At 36.4% G+C, this 18,891-nt stretch overlaps 1 protein-coding gene across 1 annotated transcript in view; it reads right to left on the bottom strand.

The window, feature by feature from the left end:
• The window catches only part of FCHSD2 (FCH and double SH3 domains 2), a 251,021-nt gene that overhangs the window by 136,221 nt on the left and 95,909 nt on the right, over positions 1–18,891 (bottom strand). Inside the window, exon 4 of the mRNA XM_036258718.1 lies at positions 5,934–6,010. Coding sequence (XP_036114611.1) covers positions 5,934–6,010 — 77 coding nt within the window. The remainder of the gene's footprint in view (positions 1–5,933; positions 6,011–18,891) is intronic.

Here is an 18,891-nt window from a genome sequence, read left to right as displayed (position 1 = left end):
AGATTCTTTTCACTATAGAGTTGAAAAAGAGATCTTTAGAGGTTAGCAGATCTGTAGCAGGCAATCATATGCTCAACAATGAGACACCATGAAAAACAGAATTCAGTTACTAGTCAGTCAGAAGACCTGGGTTCAAGTTCTAGCTTAACCAATATTATATGCAACATTTCACTTTACTTTCACTTCCTCAACTGGCAAATGAAGAAATAACAAAAATACCTGCACCATGTAATTCACAGGGCTATTTTAACAATTAAATGCAAATGATGTGGCACACAAATTCTTTTAAAAGAATTGATAGTAACAGTAGCAGAATTGTAAAAGAGAAGTACTTCTTGTTAACATAATAGCGGTAGTTCCAAAGCTAGTGGTGTTTTTCATTCTGATTGGGGAAAAATAATGGCTTGTAGAATGATTTTTAAAAAATGTTTTATTTCATTAGGCTTCGTATAAGTAATTTTGAAGCATAAGAAAAGGGTATTTTACTATTATGCTCAGGTCAGGAAATGAGGCTCAAACTGCAAAAGAAAGGAAAGAAATTATTTTAAGAACTTATCACATGCTAGGCATAATGTTATGTATTTTACATTTATCATGTAAATTACCACTTAATTCTCATGACAACTTTGTAAGATAGGCATTATCCCCATTTTGCAGAGGAGAAAAGTTAAGACTAAGAAAGGCTGTGTAATTTTTAGGCTATCTACCTGGAAATATCATTTCCATGGTCATAGCCTAGACTGTCATTCCCAACAACTACCCCTCTGCTCCAATTCCAATTTAATCATCTATTCTCTTACCAATACCTCCTGCTTCCCCTCATTTCCTTTAAGATTTTAACTAACAATTACTCAACCATATCAGAACATCCACAGTCCATTTGATCCTACCTCGTTCCCATAGTCTTTCAAACCTGTCAAGATCTCCTTTCTCAGCTCCTTACCCTGCCTGGCTTCATGGTCCACCATTATAATCACTCCCTCATTTATACACTCTTATTGCCCTTGCCCCGTCTCTTTTCATCATTGTAATCTACAAGTTCTGACACTGGTTAAATCCAAAATTCTGTTTATAGCATACCATTGTCTGTGCAGCAGAACATTGCTAAGAAAACCATAATCATGCTGCTTGGTCTCACTTTAAATTGATGTCAATAAATTCTAGTAGTATTCCCCTAACCCCCTTACTCTCACTCTTCTATATAACTAGTTTCTACCTTCTCCTCTGTCTCATACCTAGGCCCAGAAATATAGCACCACACATCAAAAAGACTCTAGAAATGTGTTAAGTTCATAACCTAAGATTAACTTATATAGTAACTGATAACAAGGAAAAAACATGTTGTTTAATAAATAACCATTCAAATATTGTTGTTCTGGGTTTGAAGGGAGAGTATATTATCCTGAGTCTAGGTAACAAGTAAAGGCAGGGAGGGTGTCTGATTGCAGTCCTATTGAGGTGTGATGAGAACTGCAATACAACTGCAGCTTGAGGTGCCCAAGGGTTGGGAAGCAAGGAGGAAAGAAGGAGAAATGGCCAGAGATGAGAAGAGAAAGGCAATCTGGAGCCAGGTTTCTCCAGGGCTTTGAATATCATTAAAAAAAAAATTTTTTTTTTTAAATTTTATCCTTTTGGTAAGAATAATCAGTAGATTTTCAAGCAGGGGAGTAACAGTGGATCTATTTTACAAAGACATACAGATAGTTGGTGGTATTGTAACAAATGAAATTGTGAAAGGGAGCGATCACAAGCAGAGAAGCAGTAACTAAATATTCTTAAAGAAAAAAAAACAACAACGATGCGATCTAGAAAGAAGTGAAAGCTGGAGGCAGATGACTTTTTGGTTCCTAAAATAAAGAATTAATGAAGCACATGATCATTACTAGCTTATAGGCAATATTTAAAGATAGAGATATAGATAGGAGTACTTAAAACAGTCACTAGAGAACTGAGGGAACTTTAAGAAACATTTACATAGAAAGGGCTTGCCATGGTTTGAATGTTTGTGTGCCCTCCCCCACCCAATTCATACATAGAAATCCTAATCCCCAAAAGTGATGGTATTAGGAGGTAAGGCTTTGGGGAAGTGATTGGGTCATAAAGCAGATTAGTGCCCTTATAAAAGAGACCCCACACAGCTCCCAAATCCTTTCCACCATGTGAGGACACAACCAGAAGTTGGGTATGCTGCAACTCAGAAAAGGGACTTCACTGGGACCTGACCACGCTGGCATCCTGGTCTCAGACTTCCAGCCCACTGAACTGTGAAAAATACATTTCTGTTATTTTATAAGCCACACAGTCTGTGGAATTTTGTTATAGCAGCCTAAAGAGAAGACAGAAATAAAAACCTGTCCTCAAAGATTAAAAAAAGGTCCAGAAACAAGTAGTGTTATAGAACTTCAGTTTCTAGGCAAATGGGGGTGGTTTAATGGCCTTAAATGGTGCATATATTATCAGACTGGCAAAAATTTTAAAAGGCTTATCAAATGCCCTGTTGGTAAAAGATGAAAAGTATTGGGTAGTTACAAATCAAATTAGAAGAAATGTAAAATATAGGGTGGGGCAAAAGTAGGTTTACAGTTGTTCATATGTAAAATAATACAATAATTAACAAATAATACAAAATAAACTGTGTTTTGCATACGCACAACTGTAAACCTACTTTTGCCCCACCCTGTATACCGACACAGAGTTTATGAAGGATAATTTACCATATCAACATTTTAAATATATAAACCTTTGACTAAGCATTTCCCCCTCTACAAATTTACCCTACTTTCATAATCCACAGAGACATAACTGTATGCATACACAAGTTATCCACTGCAGTGTTATTTGTAATTGTAATAAACTAAATAACCACCAACAGAAAAATGGGTAACAAAACTGCAATTTACTCATACTCTGGCACTAACACAGCCATTAAAAAGCATGCAGGACCTGAACGTACAGACATAAGAGGAGGTCTAAAATACTCCTTACGGGAGTGTGTGAGCAGAGGGTAGTTACAGAAACATATGTATATAATGATTTCAGCCCTGTTTAAACCAGCAAAACTGTGTATGTTCATGTATGCATCACACAGGAAAATATGGAAGAAAACACCACATACTTTTAGCAGCAGTTACTCTGCAGTAGAAATGTGAGTGGAAGAAGCTTGGAAAAGTCACAGGGGCTGCACTTTATACTCTGAAGCACATGCTACAAACATGCATTTCCTGGTAAAAATGTTTATTTATTTTTGTTAATCCTCACCGAAAGATATTTTTCCATTGATTTATTTTTTAGATACAGTGGAAAGGAGGGAGAGAGAGAGAGACAGAGAGAACATCAATGTGAGAGAGACACATCAATTGGTTGCCTCCCACACAACCCAACCGGGGCAGGGCACAGAACCTGCAACCCATGCCCTTGATCAGGAATTGAACCCAAGACTCTTCGGTTCATAGGCCAACACTAACCACTGAACCAAACCAGCCAGGGCACTTGGATAAAAAAATTTAAACTACAAATACCAATACAAATATTTTTTAAAGTTAAAAGTTAAATTTAAATTAAAGTTAAATTTAAAATGACCAGAATGAAAAAAAAAAAAACTCCTAAAAAACAAAAAAACTGGCAACTGCCATTCTCACCCTCAATCCTGATCTTTCTATATTGTCTTTTTTCAGAAAGGTACCAGCATCCTCTCAGTTGCCTAAGTTAAAAAACCTAGGGGTCATTCTATAGTCCTCCCTCTTCCCCCCTCTACTTCATTCTTCAGTCAGCAGATGTTGATGAAGTGCTTTCTATATTCCAAGAGCTATTTTAGATACTGAGAAGACTACTTTATAGTTTGGTATCTATGGAAAGTCATTTATAACTTGTCTCAGAACAAATTTTTTTTTTTTTTTAATCCTCACCCGAGGACATTTTTTCCATTTTTTGTACAGAGAGAGTGGGAGGGAGAGAGAGGAAGAGAGAGAGAGGGAAACATCGATGTGAAAGGGACACATCGAGTGGCTGCCACCCGCACGACCAACCAGGGCCGGGGACAAACTGCAACCGAGGTACATGCCCTTAGCGGGAACCAAACCTGGGTCTCTCCGGACGGCAGGCGGACGCTCCAACCGCTGAGCCAAACCGGCCAGGGCAGAACAAATTTGACAAACAAAAAACAAAACTGCCAAATCAATCACAAGTCCCCTAGCTTCCATTTTCTAAGTATCTCTGAAATCTCCCCTACAACTTAGTTCCTACTATAATTTTCATGGTTCAAATAAGAGACATGGAATTACATTCCTGCAATTCTATTCTTTCTGAATTCTTCCTCACATCCCTCTAATCCACCTCATACTATTACCAAGTGAAGTTGAACATGTTATTCCTCTTGTGCAAATTTTCCAATGGTTCTATTACTTTCTGAGTAAAAAAGGAAAAACTCTGTAATATGCAGTCCTTATCTATGTATCCTCCCATGACTCCTCTCACCCTCCAACCCATATACTGCACATCAGACACACTGACCTGCTCATGGTTACTTAATTTATATTTTCTCATGCCTCCATGCCTTTAAAGAATTGCTCTTGCTTAGAATTCCTTTTGCAGAACCCTGGCAAACTCCTGTATATCCTTTAAGACTCACCTCTAGAAGCCTAGTTTTCCTCTGCACTCCCAATGCACCTATACTACTACCAAACACTGCAACTGTTTATGGTGGCTACCTCCTGTAAGTTCCTTAAGGACAGGCACCATATCCTCTAGTCTAATCCTAAAGTCTATTTCCACAGCTAGCATGTAGTAGATATTTCACATCTGTCTCATGGATAAAGAAAGAAAGAATAAATGATTGTGTGTTTAAATAGCTGTGTGATCTTGAGTAAGGCATACAATCTGAGACTTAGTTTCCCAGTATATTAAAAGAGTATAATTTATATGTACCTCACAGAGTTGTTTTGTAGGTACTGGGAAGTCCACAAAAAATCTATATTTTTCTTTATTATTCTATATGGCAACTATACGGATCTATTATTTATAGTATCACTCTACCTTCCACGTTATCAGTCTTTCCTGTAATTGTGGAGAACTAGGCTTTCTCCTATTCTTTAAGTTTTTCTAGCCCCATTAGGAAATTATCTGAAGATCAGATAATTATCTGATGATTTCATATACAGACTCCCAACCACACACTTCAATATAAGTTCTTAATTACCCTGAAATCTCTGTTATTATTTCATGGGCATTAGTCTTAACTCCAACCAGACAGCAAACCCTGAAATAGGTCTTTGACTTCTGGTTCCCTCAACATTAAGGACGGTCTTCAGCACAAACACCAATAAATACTTCCAAATTAACCTCAAAAAAGGTATTAGCTTGTAACAAAATTACAAATACCGGGTTACTACTGATGACAGAATTTATGTTCCATTGTCATCTACCTTCTTTAAAATGTATATGTGGGATACTGACTAACCAATTTCTGGATACCCTGTTTTAAATAAACAAACAAATAGACAAACAAATTTAGAAACTCTTTTTCCTTAGGCTCACAAAATCTCATCTTTCCAAATTTAGAATTTGTTTCAGAGTAAAGAATCAAAGATCATAGTTTCATTATTTCAGGCTTGTTTCATTGTTGTTACAATGTTTTATCTACAGATTGCTGAGGAAATATTGTGTTTCATTGTCATCTACTCTCTGTAAATTCAATACCTAGGTATTAATTAATTAAACAAATGTACTCTTGGTCTAAGACATATAAAATGACCTATCTATCTACATATGTTGTGAAACAGTAAGCTTTTTTTTGATCATTTTGAAATTATGTCTAAAAACATAGCATAAAAGAGAAGCAATTAAAAAAAACTGGAATTTACATTATCTATATGTGACATGGCTCTCAGTGAAACCATTTTTAAAGAAAATGGGCAAGAACTACTTAATTAAGTTACCTGTAATCATTCCGATCATCAGCTTTTATTCCAGGCCAATCTCTCTTCAGATATTGACTAGCCAACTTCTGGATACCCTGTTTAAAAAATATATATTTTTTATAAAATAAGTTTTTTGCTATAAAGGAGATTATTTTCCTGAAATACAGTACTTAGTAAATCCCATCTTTCCAAATATAAATTTAATTCTGAAGTAAAGAATCAATGCTGAATGGTAAAACACTGTAACTTATTTCATTACTGTCACAGTCTTGTCTCCATTTTTAGGAAAAGGGTGAGTATAAGGATGAGAAAATTGATACACTTTTTTGCTTCACCAAACTATTTGACCAGCCATTAAAACAAACTACCTCTGGTATTTCACAGAAAACACAGCTGTCCACCTCCACAAAGCTCTGATTACACAGCTTGACAACTCAATTTCCCACCATTAATCTGCTGTGACATCTATTACATTTCTAAATTCCAGCAGCCAAATTTTCATATACCAGAAACAGCAATAACACATTCAAGTTGGAGCAGACAAATACACATTGGCTTATAAAATCAATGAATAAACCTTAGTGTTATTCCATACCAATAATTTTCAAGACAGAGTTTAAAGGCTTTGGCTTTTTTTTTTTTTTTTTAACCATGGCACAAATCACTTCAAATAAAAAAACAACAACTAGTTTTACCAAAACAAAAAACAAAAACAAAAACACAAAAAAAACCCACTTACTGTTATCCATACAACATGAACCTGAACAAAACTGAATATTTATCTCTAATAGGTATGGTGGGTATCAGAATTTGAACGGAGAAGACTATTTTGTTGCCAAGTAAGTTTAACTACACACTCTAAATACAGAACATTTTATCTTTAGATGGGAACATGTGTAGTCCTATAACACTGTTTCAGGGCCTAATGAAATGGATTAGAAATCATTAACTTTGGGGATGCTTATCTCTATACATACAACTTTATTGGGAATCAGCCTGCCGGACTACCTCTAAGGAGAGAGTAGCCTATACATACAACTTTAAAACAACAAATAAAATGTTGAGATGAACAATTGCATTAATAAACTGCATACTTTAAGCACAGGTGGCCCAAGTAAAATTAATGCTACTCTCTCTCTAAAATTAATGCTACTCTTTCTACTAAGGTCTGCTGCCAAATCAATTTGGCTTCATTAAATCTACTGTTTACTACTTCTGTTTACCTTTTCAACAAAGGGTAGCAGGAACCACAGAGAAGCTTCTTTGAATCTCAAGTTCCTCCTGAACTTGACAATAGTTTGGTTTCACTATTTCCAGGGACTGTGAATTCTGGGAGCTCACATATAACTGCATATCCATAATACTACCACTTACATACCTTGTACTTTGGGGAACCCAATCACTAAGCCTTCCCTGGATATGTACAGTATTTTTTCACTTCTGCACCTTGTTCATAGTGTTCCTATTTGTGGGCAACATCTTTCCACCACTCGCATTCCCACCTGCTGAATTCTCACTGCCCTGCCTTTAAACTGATAACAAATTTTCTAACACAAAATATTCAAAAATATATATGAAAATGTGAGAAGTTTCACTGCCCAGGTACTTCATTTCATTAAAATAGAATAGTTTATCATTCTTTTTGCATTTACTAGCTGGAATTCTTCTTTTTAAAGAACTATCTGTTCTTGAACAATGTGGTTATCTCAGAGATAAGGCAAGATAAATATCTGATTGTCCAGTTTTGGTCCTAAGGTAAAAAATTAAATTTTAAAATAACATTATGCACTCATATATTTTGAATAAAAGATGTGTTTCAATTTATTGCAGTCACTATTCTTTTCATGTGCTAATTGTTACATCTGTGGTCAGTGGGGGGCCCCCAAAGTTGGCTCCCATATCATGACCCCACCAGACTTTGATTGTTTTCTTTTGCAGTTCTTATTCCAGACCTTCAGTAAACTAGTTTTCCAAGGAATTCTGAGTCCTTTCATTTAAAGACCACAATGTAGGCACTTCTTTATCCTTTGGGTTCTACTTTGTGTCTTTCTCCACCAGGCCTTTTCTAATCATTATATACAAAGTAGCTCACCTTTCAGCCAGTTACTCTCTCTCACCACCCTACTTATCCATAATCCTATTACACTGTTATTGTCTGGTTTAAATCAACATTATATATCAGTGATGCTCAGGTAAACATAAATACATACTACATGCCTAGTGCACCAGCTTTTGTCTGTTAACTGACTATAAACTCCATCAGGTAGGAATTGTTTTCTGTTGTTATTGTTGTTTTTTAATCACTATGTCTCCAGGCTACAGCAGCAAAGAGCCTAACATTTAGTAGATAGCAATAATATTCACTGAATGCATTAATAAATGCCACTTATATTATGTTATTTCTAATGTATAATACCCAAACTCCTTTTGTGTTTTTGCCATTCTCGGTTAGAAATGTTTGGATCAAAATTTCTCTGAATCCTAATTTTCATATGCTCAAAGGGGTAGGGGGCTGTATCAGATTTCTAAGATTATGACTAGGTAGTTTTAATATAATATATAATTTCCTTAGTAAAATAAGAGTCAAACTGGAAGAGAACAAATATGTATACAGTTGACCCTCGTTTATCGCAGTTAATCAGTTCCAGATTCTACCACGATAAATGAATTTCAGCAAAGGATTCTTTATTTATATATAGTTGTCCCTCACCACTTCATGCTTCAACTTCGCAGCTTCACTCTATCGCGGTTTTTTCAAATACTATACTATATATTTGAATACTATACTATACTATATTTGAAAAAACCGAGATAGAGTGAAGCCGCGAAAGTTGAAGCACCAAGTGGCAGAGGGACAACTATATTCCAAAACAATGGAAAAAAAAACTGAAGTTGAGCCTGGCCGGTGTGGCTTAGTGGTTGAGTGTGGACCCATGCACCAGGAGGTCACCAGGGCATGTGACCTGCTTGTGGGCCAGATGGGAGAGAGGGGTACCGGGGGGGGGGGGGACACACACGAGGGGGTAGCATGTGGGAGGTGGCCAATCGATGTTCTTTCTCATCATTGTTTCTCTCCCTTTCCCTTCCTCTCTCTCTAAAATCAATAAAGAAAAAAAAATTATATATATGAAAAAAATAACAGAAGTTTATTCCATACTTAGCACTACACATATTTTTGTGAAAGTTTAAATGAGTCAAGTTCCCTGAATTCAAAGAACTCCTAATATGTAGACAGGAATAAGAAATATGCAACATAAAATGGGAGGTAACATGTGGGTTACTGCCAAATAAATAACAACATGTGATATAAGTACACAGTGAAGAAAAGATCATCTGATATTTACTTAACAAATTACATCTAAATGACATAATAGTGACTTTTTCAGTTTAATCACCATTAAAGTTGTTGCAGAACACTTCATACAGAATATGAGATGTGGTATTGGCCTCAGCTTATGAACAGGACTAAATTATATAAAACAAATGAACTTAATAAGCATTTCAAAACCTTGATTCCCCTTGCCCTGACTGGTGTGTTCAGTGGTTAGAGCACTGGCCCTTAGACCTAAGGTTTTGACCTGATCAAGGGTATGTACCTGAGTTGCAGGTTCAATCCCCAGCCCCAGTCTGGTTAGAGTGGAAGGCAACCAAGTGATGTGTCTCTCTCACATCTCTCTCTCTCTCTCTCTCTCTCTCTCTCTCTCTCTCTCTCTCTCTCTCTCTCCCCCTCCCTCCCTCCCTCCCTTTTATTCTATCTAAAAAAATCAATTGAAAAATATCCTTGAGGGAGGATTAACAAATAAATAAATAAAAAACGTTTATTCCTCTGACCTGTTAGGCTTTGTTATAACCACAGAGAAATTTGAAACAGAGAACACAGAATTTACTTAAGATCACATAACTAGTTAAATTTGAATTAGAATCCCGTTGTTCTGAATCTTTGCCCCCAAAAAAGAAACCCACCACCATTTTAATGTAGATTTTTATCTAATTCTTTGAAGAATTCTTAAATTACTTTAACTTATCTTTTTTGTGCATTATAAGTCACAACAGCAATTTCTAGAGCTCTACACCACAAAGTTGAACTGTATTAAACTGAATGAGCCCTTCAGAGATGAGATGAGGGATTCATGAAATAGACAAACAGTGAGATCTTTAGATGAAAGACTTTATTCAAGTTAGTTCACAGAGGCAAGAACCATGACTCCTGTGTACTCCATGCAGCTGTTCAAGGTCTCATCTGCATGGATGCTCAAGAAATACTCTGTGGCCATTATAGGCAAAGTCCTAAATAACATTTCATGCTTCAGAAAGCATTCTATACTCAATTAATTGGTTTCCCTTTTATGTTATGCTTAAAGCTATATCTTATAAATAAAAGGTTTATTTATATACAAATAAAATATACCCCAATTAAGTGTCTAAGGAAAATGAAGGTATGGCTGTTTTAACAAGTGTTGTTTTGTTTTGAAATCACTCCCCCAGCCCACAACATTACTCTCTAAAACTGGTGCACTAGACATATAATATGTATTTATGTTTTCCTGAGCATCACTGATATATAATGTTGATTTGATTTCCAAATACAGTTTACTCTGGAGCAGTGGTTTCCATAAAAAGTTACTATCAATATATACTCTTTGGAACATCCAATAGCATCCCATTCCAACTTTTTAAAAAGCCATCACTGTGTGATGTAAAAGTTGCTTTGTTTTATCTCAATATTGCTCTAACAAGTGAAGCAACACAAAGAATGCCACTATTCAGCAGACACTGGGAAATGGACTGATGGCTTAACCTTCTGACCATTTACAACAGCAAGCTGAGCAGGAGTGTGCCCCATGGCTTTCACACAGGTTGTTCTGTATCCTTTTCTTCCCAATGTACAGATGGCTCCACAAAATTATAGGAAATCATGTTGTCTATATACTAGAACTTTTTTGTCATGAGATTCCCAACATTATGCAAATGACATTTAAAAATTAACAAGTCTACTCTTTAAAAATTAACAAGTGAAATTTGACACTTTTCAAACTGATATAAATTATACAATGATTGTCTTTATTATTCTTAAGTTACTTTAACCTAGCCCATAAGAAAATTTTAAAATATTTTCCATTGCCCTATATATCTCTTCCACTTGCTTGTTTCTGAGTTATATCCCCAATTAGAAAACTATTGTGTGAGATGATCCTAGGAAGACGGTGGAATAGGAAGCACCAGAAATCTATCTCCTAACCCAGACAACAGACTCCACGACAGAATCATTCTCATATAACTATTTCTGAACTCTGATGAAGTTAATTTTGGCCTATCACTATATTTAGCTCAACAGTAGTTACCCCCACCATCCAGCCCAGTGGTAGGCAGCACTAGTTCCTGGGGCAGCCTGCATGTAAGGTGAGCAATAAGGACCCCATCCTCCAAATATTAAAGATCTGAGCTCTAATTGCTGATTGCTGCTTCTGATCAAGAAGATGGAGACAGAGAGGTGGGCAGCCATGGTCACACCCCTAATCTCCACTGAAGAAAAGTAAACAGAGCCTAAGGAACCTTTGAGACACCATCAAATGGACCAGCATACACACCGAGGGACTACTAGAAGGAGAAGAGAGAGATGGGACAAAGAGATTGTATGAAGAAATGATAAAAAAAAAAAAAAAGTCCCAAATTTGACAAAGCCAAGAAGCTCAATGAATTCCAAGTAGGATGAACTCAGAGATCCACAGTAAGACACATTATAATCAATTGTCAAAAGCTAAAGACAAAGAAAAAATCTTAAAAGCAGCAAGAGAAAAGCAAATTGACATACAAGGGCTTACCAATAAGATTATAAGCAGATTTCTCAACAGAAACTTGGGTGGGCAAAAGAGAGTGAGTGGGTCCAGATATTCAAAGTGCTAAAAGAAAGAAACTGTCAATTAAAAATACTATATCCAGGAGACTTCCGGTCAAGATGGCGGCGTAGGGAAACGCAGTATCGCGTCCTCCCACAACCACATCCAAGTTACAACAAAACCACAGAACAACCATCATCCAAAACCGCCTGAAATCAAGCTGAATGGAAGTCCTACAACTACGGAATTTAAAAAAAAGCAGCTACATCCAGACCGGTAGGAGGGGCGGCGGCGCGAGGGGTGGCGGCAGCGGCGCGGCGGGCTGGTCCCACACCCAAGTGTGGCGGATAAAAATCAGGAGGCTCCTGCGGCTGGGAAGGTCCTTCCTGAGGACTGAGGGGTCCCGGTCCCACACCAGATGCCCCGCTCAGGTTTCCAGTGCCAGGAAGAGAAGTCCCCATAACTTCTGGCTGGAAAAACCAGCGGAAACTGAGGCTCAGGGAAGCTGACCTGGCTGGAGCCACAGGCAGCTCCCTAAAGGGCCCACGCACGGACTTATCGGACTCTCTCTCCCTCTAAGCTCGGAGGGGAGGCAGCTCAAGTGGCACCAGAGAAATACAGGGAAGAACTGAGCTGTTTGGCACTGGAGCGAGGGCTGGAGAGGGGGCTTTCTCCGGGACAAACGTGCTGTCAGAGGCCTTTGTTCCTTTGGTGAGCCCTTCCCTGGGGCGGCAGACAGCCGCCATATCTGGGACTCCAGCAACCTGGCTCACACTGGTAGCCCCGCCCTGGCGACTCCCTGAGGCCCCGCCCCACCCAACTTTCAGGCCCACCCAAGCTGTTGGCACTTGCTTAACCATAGGATTGGCCTGTCTTGGATCCTGCTTCAGGTTTTTCCTAAATTCTTTCAAACGAGCAGCATCGGGTCTCAGCGAGCCCTATACCTCTCATTAAGTAATACACAGAAACAAACACAGGGAGGCAGCCAAAATGAGGAGACAAAGAAACAGGTCCCAAATGAAAGAACAGAACAAAACCCCAAGAAAAGAACTAAGCGAAATGGAGATAAGCAACCTAACAGATGCTGAGTTCAAAATACTGCTTATAAGGATGCTCAATGAACTCAGTGAGGGCCTCAAGAGCATAAAAAAGGACCAGTCAAATGATCGCTGCACAGTTAGAAACGAAGGAGGCTTTAACTGAAATAAAGAATAATTTACATAGCTTCAATAATAGAGTACATAAATCCAAGGAGCAAACCATCGATTTGGAATATAAGGAAGCAAAAAACGCCCAATCAGAACAGCAAAAAGAAAAAAGAATCCAAAAAAATGAGGATAGTGTAAGAAGCCTCTGGGACAACCTCAAGCGTGCCAACATTCGCATCTTGGGGGTGCCGGAAGGAGAAGAGAGAGAACAAGAAATCGAAAACCTGTTTGAAACAATAATGGCAGAAAACTTTCCTAACTTGATGAAGGAAACAGACATACAAGTCCAGGAAGCACAGAGAGTCCCAAACAAGATGAACCCCAAGAGGTCCACACCAAGACACATCATCATCAAAATGCAAAAGGTTCAAGACAAAGAGAGAATCTTAAAAGCAGCAAGAAAAAGGCAGCTAGTTACCTACAAGGGAGTTCCCATTAGGCTGTCAGCTGATTTCTCAAAAGAAACTTTGCAGGCCAGAAGGGAGTGGCAAGAAATATTCAGAGTGATGAAAAGCAAGAACCTACAACCAAGATTACTGTATCCTGCAAAGCTGTCATTTAGAATTGATGGACATATAAAAACTTTCCCAGACAAGAAAAAGTTAAAGGAGTTCATCACTACCAAACCGTTATTATATGAAATGATGAAGGGTCATTTTAAAGAAAAAGATAAAATGTATGAACAAACAAAATGGCAATGAATACATATCTATCAACAATGGAATCTACAAACAAAATGAACAGGAAGAACAGGAACATTCTCATAGATACAGAGAACATTTTGTTGGTTGCCAATTGGGAAGGGGGTTGGGGGAATGGGTGTAAAAAGTGAAGTGATTAAGAAGCACAAATTCATTGCTAGACTGACAAACCTCAAAGGGAAAGGGGTTGGGGGGGTGGGAAGAGATAAACCAAAGAACTTATATGCATAACCAATGGACATGGACAATAGTTTGGGAAAAGGTGGGAGGGGGGCGGGAGTGGGGAGGAGGGGGTCAATGGGGGAAAAATGTGGAACATCTGTAATACATTTTACATACAACAATAAAGATGTGGAAAAATAAAAAATAAAATAAAATAAAAACAAAAAAATACTATATCCAGCCCTGGCCAGTCTTCTCAGTGGTTAGAACATCAGCCCATGGACCAATGAGTCACGAGTTTGATTCTGGTCAAGGGCACGTACCTTGGCTGCAGTTTGACCCCGGCCCTGGTCAGGGTCATGCGGGAGGTAGTAAGTCGATGTGTCTCTGTTTTTCTCTCTCTCTCTCTGTCTCTCTCTCTGAAGATAAATGGAAAAATGTCCTTGGGTGAGGATTAAAAAAAAGAAAAAAGAATACTATATGCAACAAAACTATCTTTCAAAATTGAGGGAGAAATTAAGACATTACCAGATAAACAAAAGCTGAGGGAGTCTGTGAACTATGGACCTGATATGTAAGAAATGCAGGGTGAAAGAAAAGGGCACTAAACATAACCTGAAGTTATAGGAAGAAATAAAGATCTCACTAAGGTAAATATATGGGCAATTATAAAAGCCAATATTATTGTAAAAGTGGTCTATAACTCCACTTTTTGTTTTCTACATAATTTAAGAGACTAACAGTTTTAAAAAAAATTGTCTGTCTAAAAAGCTAGCATTACTGTAACTGTGGCATGTAAATCCACATTTTGTTGCATTTACTAATACATTAAAAACCAATTTTGTGTTTATTTTTGGATACAATGTACAAAGATGTAATTTTATGACATCAATAAATACAAAGGGTGGGGATGAAACTGTAAAGGAGTAGAGTTTTTGTAAGTTTCTGAAGTTAAGCTGGTATAAATTCAAATCAGAGTGTCACAACTTTAGAATGTTAAATATAACCACAAAGAAAAAGGGTATAAAAGATACACTAAAGAGAATAAGAAAATTAAAACATTTCACTGCAAAAATTCAACACAAAATACACTAATTCAAAATGTCCTAAGTACCTCCTTATCAATAATTACTTTCAATGTAAATGGATTCAATTCTCCAATCTAAAGAGATTGGCAGAACAGATTTAAAAAACATGATCCAACTATATGCTATCTACAAATGACTCTTTAGATCCAAAGAAGTCTATTTTCAGTATTCTGGTATAATAATAATATCTTCAACTATGGTGGAGGCACTAACATAGAGAGAACCAGACTGTTTACAAAAGTATGTAGCCGGGAAAGCTGGCCTGACTGGTAGTGGTCTAGTTATGGAAAAGATGGCAAGGAAGGAGACAATAAATATGAACCTTTGGATTTTGACCTTCTACAATGATGAATGAATGATGGTATCTCTCCTGGGGATAAATATTCTGGTAGGCTATCAAATAACAGAAAGGGTTATTAGAATATAACACAAATAATACTAGATTTAGCAGAAGTATAAGAAAAAAGGAAAAGCCACTATCTCTCTTAAAGTGAGATATGTCAAGAAAATCTATGTAAACTTAAGTGCATTAGAACTAGATTTGAAATGATAGGAATTTGACCAACAGAGAAAGGAAGACTTGGCATAATAACTTAGGTTAAAAAAAAAATGGTTATGTAAAAACATAGCAGGGGAAATGTGGGAGATGGATTGGTGGAGCAAATTTTTACTTGAAGGCACCCAACTTGTTCTTTGAAACTTATGCTGACACTTACATAGTGAATTCTTCTTTAGTGCCCAGGAAATACCTACTCTCAAAGCAGTTTTACCTAAAGTTATTCTCTTATTTTTTTAAGAAAGATTACCCAATGTCTTTCTTTTATTCATTTCAAAATAAAAGTACCATTACTATCATAGAACTTCCAATAGAATTAAAAAAAACACATTTATAAAAGATATTTCCTTAGAACTGGGATGTATCATTTTAAGTTAATTCATTACGCTTAAACAAAACGCATGGTGTGGCCTTCAATATACATAAGAAACATAAAAGTCATCTGCCTGAAATGTGCTTAGTTCTCCACTGAATATTATGGCAATTTCATAACAGAAAGTATAAATCCTGTTGGACTTAAACAGAGATGAAATGTTAAATGTCCAGTTTATATAATGCTGTTGCCAATGTGAGTATATAACTTGGAAGTTTGTTTAATAAAAGGTATATTCCCTTTAGGAGGCACAAGATTAAACTTACCCGATGTTGAATATTAAACGCCAATTATTTAATCATTGTCAAGTTTACTCTCCCGTCTGGTTTTCTCTTATTGAGTCCCTCTATTTATTCCCAAAGAATTTATATGCAAGCTTTAATTAAGAAAAAACCCTAGTAACATAAAGGTACTGACTTAGCTTACCGCTACTATTTCAATAGTTTTTACTTTACTTTCCCTTTTGTAGATCTAGATTGTTTAACCAAGAAATGATGGTTACACTTTAATGAATGTTTTTCCTTTCCCTCACATTTTGTGAATTTTTCTTTCCAAATTGCTGAAATTTATTAGTATGAAAAACAACATTTTTTTTCACTGTGTTATAGTCATCTTCTAATAAAGATTAATATTATTTGTTGGCAAAACTGAATTTGGCAGAGTTTATAATATTTAAACATTATCAATTGGAAAAAATTATGGCTTATCAATTTTTAGAGCAAATGTATATAATTTTAGCTTACTTAGAACATTAAAAAGTCACTAAACATCATAAAATTTGTAATTTTTTTGTTAGTTCTATTTCAAGGTTTAGATTAATTGATTCTATTTGTATGACATGTATACCTCTCTGACATGAAGGTTTTAATTGGGGTTGGGGGGGAAATAGCTAGTTGCTGTTGTTTTTAAACAGTAAGAGAGGTGTTACGTTAGTCAGCATGACTGAATTGCCCACTTAACAGCTGTAAAAGCAGTTCCTTCTTCAAAGCAGAAACTGGAATGTATCAAATTGGCAAGCAAATAATAATTTCATGTGCTTAACCTTTAGTTATCTCAAAACAGTTTACTTTAGAGAATATCGCCTGTAAGTCAACTTAATCAGGTGAAAACTGCTATACAGTACAACACAGAAAGGCAAACAAACAGAGTGCACTTAAAAACCCCTTCATGTGTATATGATCAGATTGTACACCCCAACAGTGTGAACTGGAGGGGTCACTGATTAGATCATGGGCTTTGGTCTCAGAAGTGACATGTATTATATATGTGAACTTGGGCAGGTTACTTGATCCCACCTTTGTCTCATCATCTGTAAAATAAGGCTAATACTTCAGTAGTTCAATGGATAAATAAACTGCGGCACATCCAGACAATGAAATATTATTCAGCACTAAAAATAAATGAGCTAACAAATCATGAAAAGACATGGAGGAAAATTAAATGCACTTTACTGTGTGAAAGAAGCTGATCTGAAAGGCTATATACTGTGTGATTCCAATTATATGACATTCTGGAAAAGGCAAAACTATGGAGACAGTAAAAATGTCAGTGGTTTTCAGGGGTTAGGTGGGGAGGAAAAAACAAATAAGGGAAACACAGAAGATTTTTAAGGCAGTGAAAATATTCTGTATGATATTCAATAATGTTGGACACACTGTCATTATACATTTGCCAAAACCCACAGAGTGTACAATACCAAGAGTTAACCCTAAAGCGGACTTGGAGCGACAATGATGTGTCTACAGATTCCTTGGCTGTAACAAATGTACCACTCTGGTGAGGGCGATAGTGGGGGAAGCTGTGCATGTGTGGGGACAGGGGATATATGGGAACTCTGTACTTTCTGCTCAAAACCTAAAACTGCTAAAAATTAAAGTAGATTAAAAGAAGTATAACCATCTATCTCAAGAGATAGTTATAATAAAGGAAATTAACATATACACGTACCTGATGTGTATACTATAGGTACTTAATAATGTCTCCTAGCAGTATAAAATCTTTCATTCATTAATAATATATTTAATGAGAACTAAGAGAAGTGATCACTGTCATAACCATGTCAATTTTGCATGGTTATGCAAAAATAACTTGTCAGTAATTTTAAAAAATGTTTATTAATTCACTAATTTGACATTGAGATTTTTCTTATATAGTATGATTACAGGGTCTATCAATTACAAGTTAATTATAACTTGGAAATTCAGTTCACTTGGTCACTATGTACAAGAAATACCAACACTGTCACATGTAGGTTTTTAAAAAACTGAGAAATTTTCTATCAAAGGCTGAATGTAGATGACTAACAAAATTAGTTAACATAGCAATGTGTGCATTATTAGGACAAAAACTTCCTAAATGAGTAATGAGGTTAATTATCAAGGATAATGAATAAAGTAGGACTGGTCAGTATTTATTTCAAGACCTTAGATATTTCTTCTTCCTTTGCTGACTTAAAAAATTTAATTATTCCATATAAGTGAAATGGACTCCTAGAAAACAGACATTTAATTTATAATTTGATTTATAATTTATAGAAGGATGAATACAAATCATTTTGAAGTTTCTTTTTAAATTCTCACATTCCTAATTAATATTCATGAGGGTAATTTCACAAAAGCAGATAAAAACTATGCCAGAGGGGACATGGAAATATATAGTTGTGCCAGTGAATAAGCCTGAAATATCTCTTTCCCCAAAATGGAAGATTTAAGTTCAACACAAACATTTGCTAAATAGTTTTATAATATTTAATCAAATTATTCATTACTCAGAATAACACTGTGGAGAAGCAGATAATAATGTTACACAAAGGCCGAGTTCATTTGTTCTGGACAGGTGGCCAGTCTGTAGCTCTGTGTCAGCAGCCCAAACCCGCCCACAATAGCCCTAAAGACGATTATGCAAATACCAGCCAACCCAGCTATTTTCCCAGGAACAGGAGAAGGGCTCCTAGAAGCTATAATTGTTCCGCAGTCATGTGGAAAAACAAGCAGTTTTTTTTTTTTTTTTTTCATGGAGGCAGAGTGTTTTCATTAAGGGCACAACTACAAT

Source organism: Molossus molossus, unplaced genomic scaffold (assembly GCF_014108415.1).
Source record: "Molossus molossus isolate mMolMol1 unplaced genomic scaffold, mMolMol1.p scaffold_m16_p_13, whole genome shotgun sequence".
In the NCBI taxonomy this organism is placed as follows: Eukaryota; Metazoa; Chordata; class Mammalia; order Chiroptera; family Molossidae; genus Molossus; species Molossus molossus.
The sequence above is the reverse complement of the archived record's forward strand: the minus strand, read 5'-3'. Positions and strand labels throughout refer to the sequence as shown.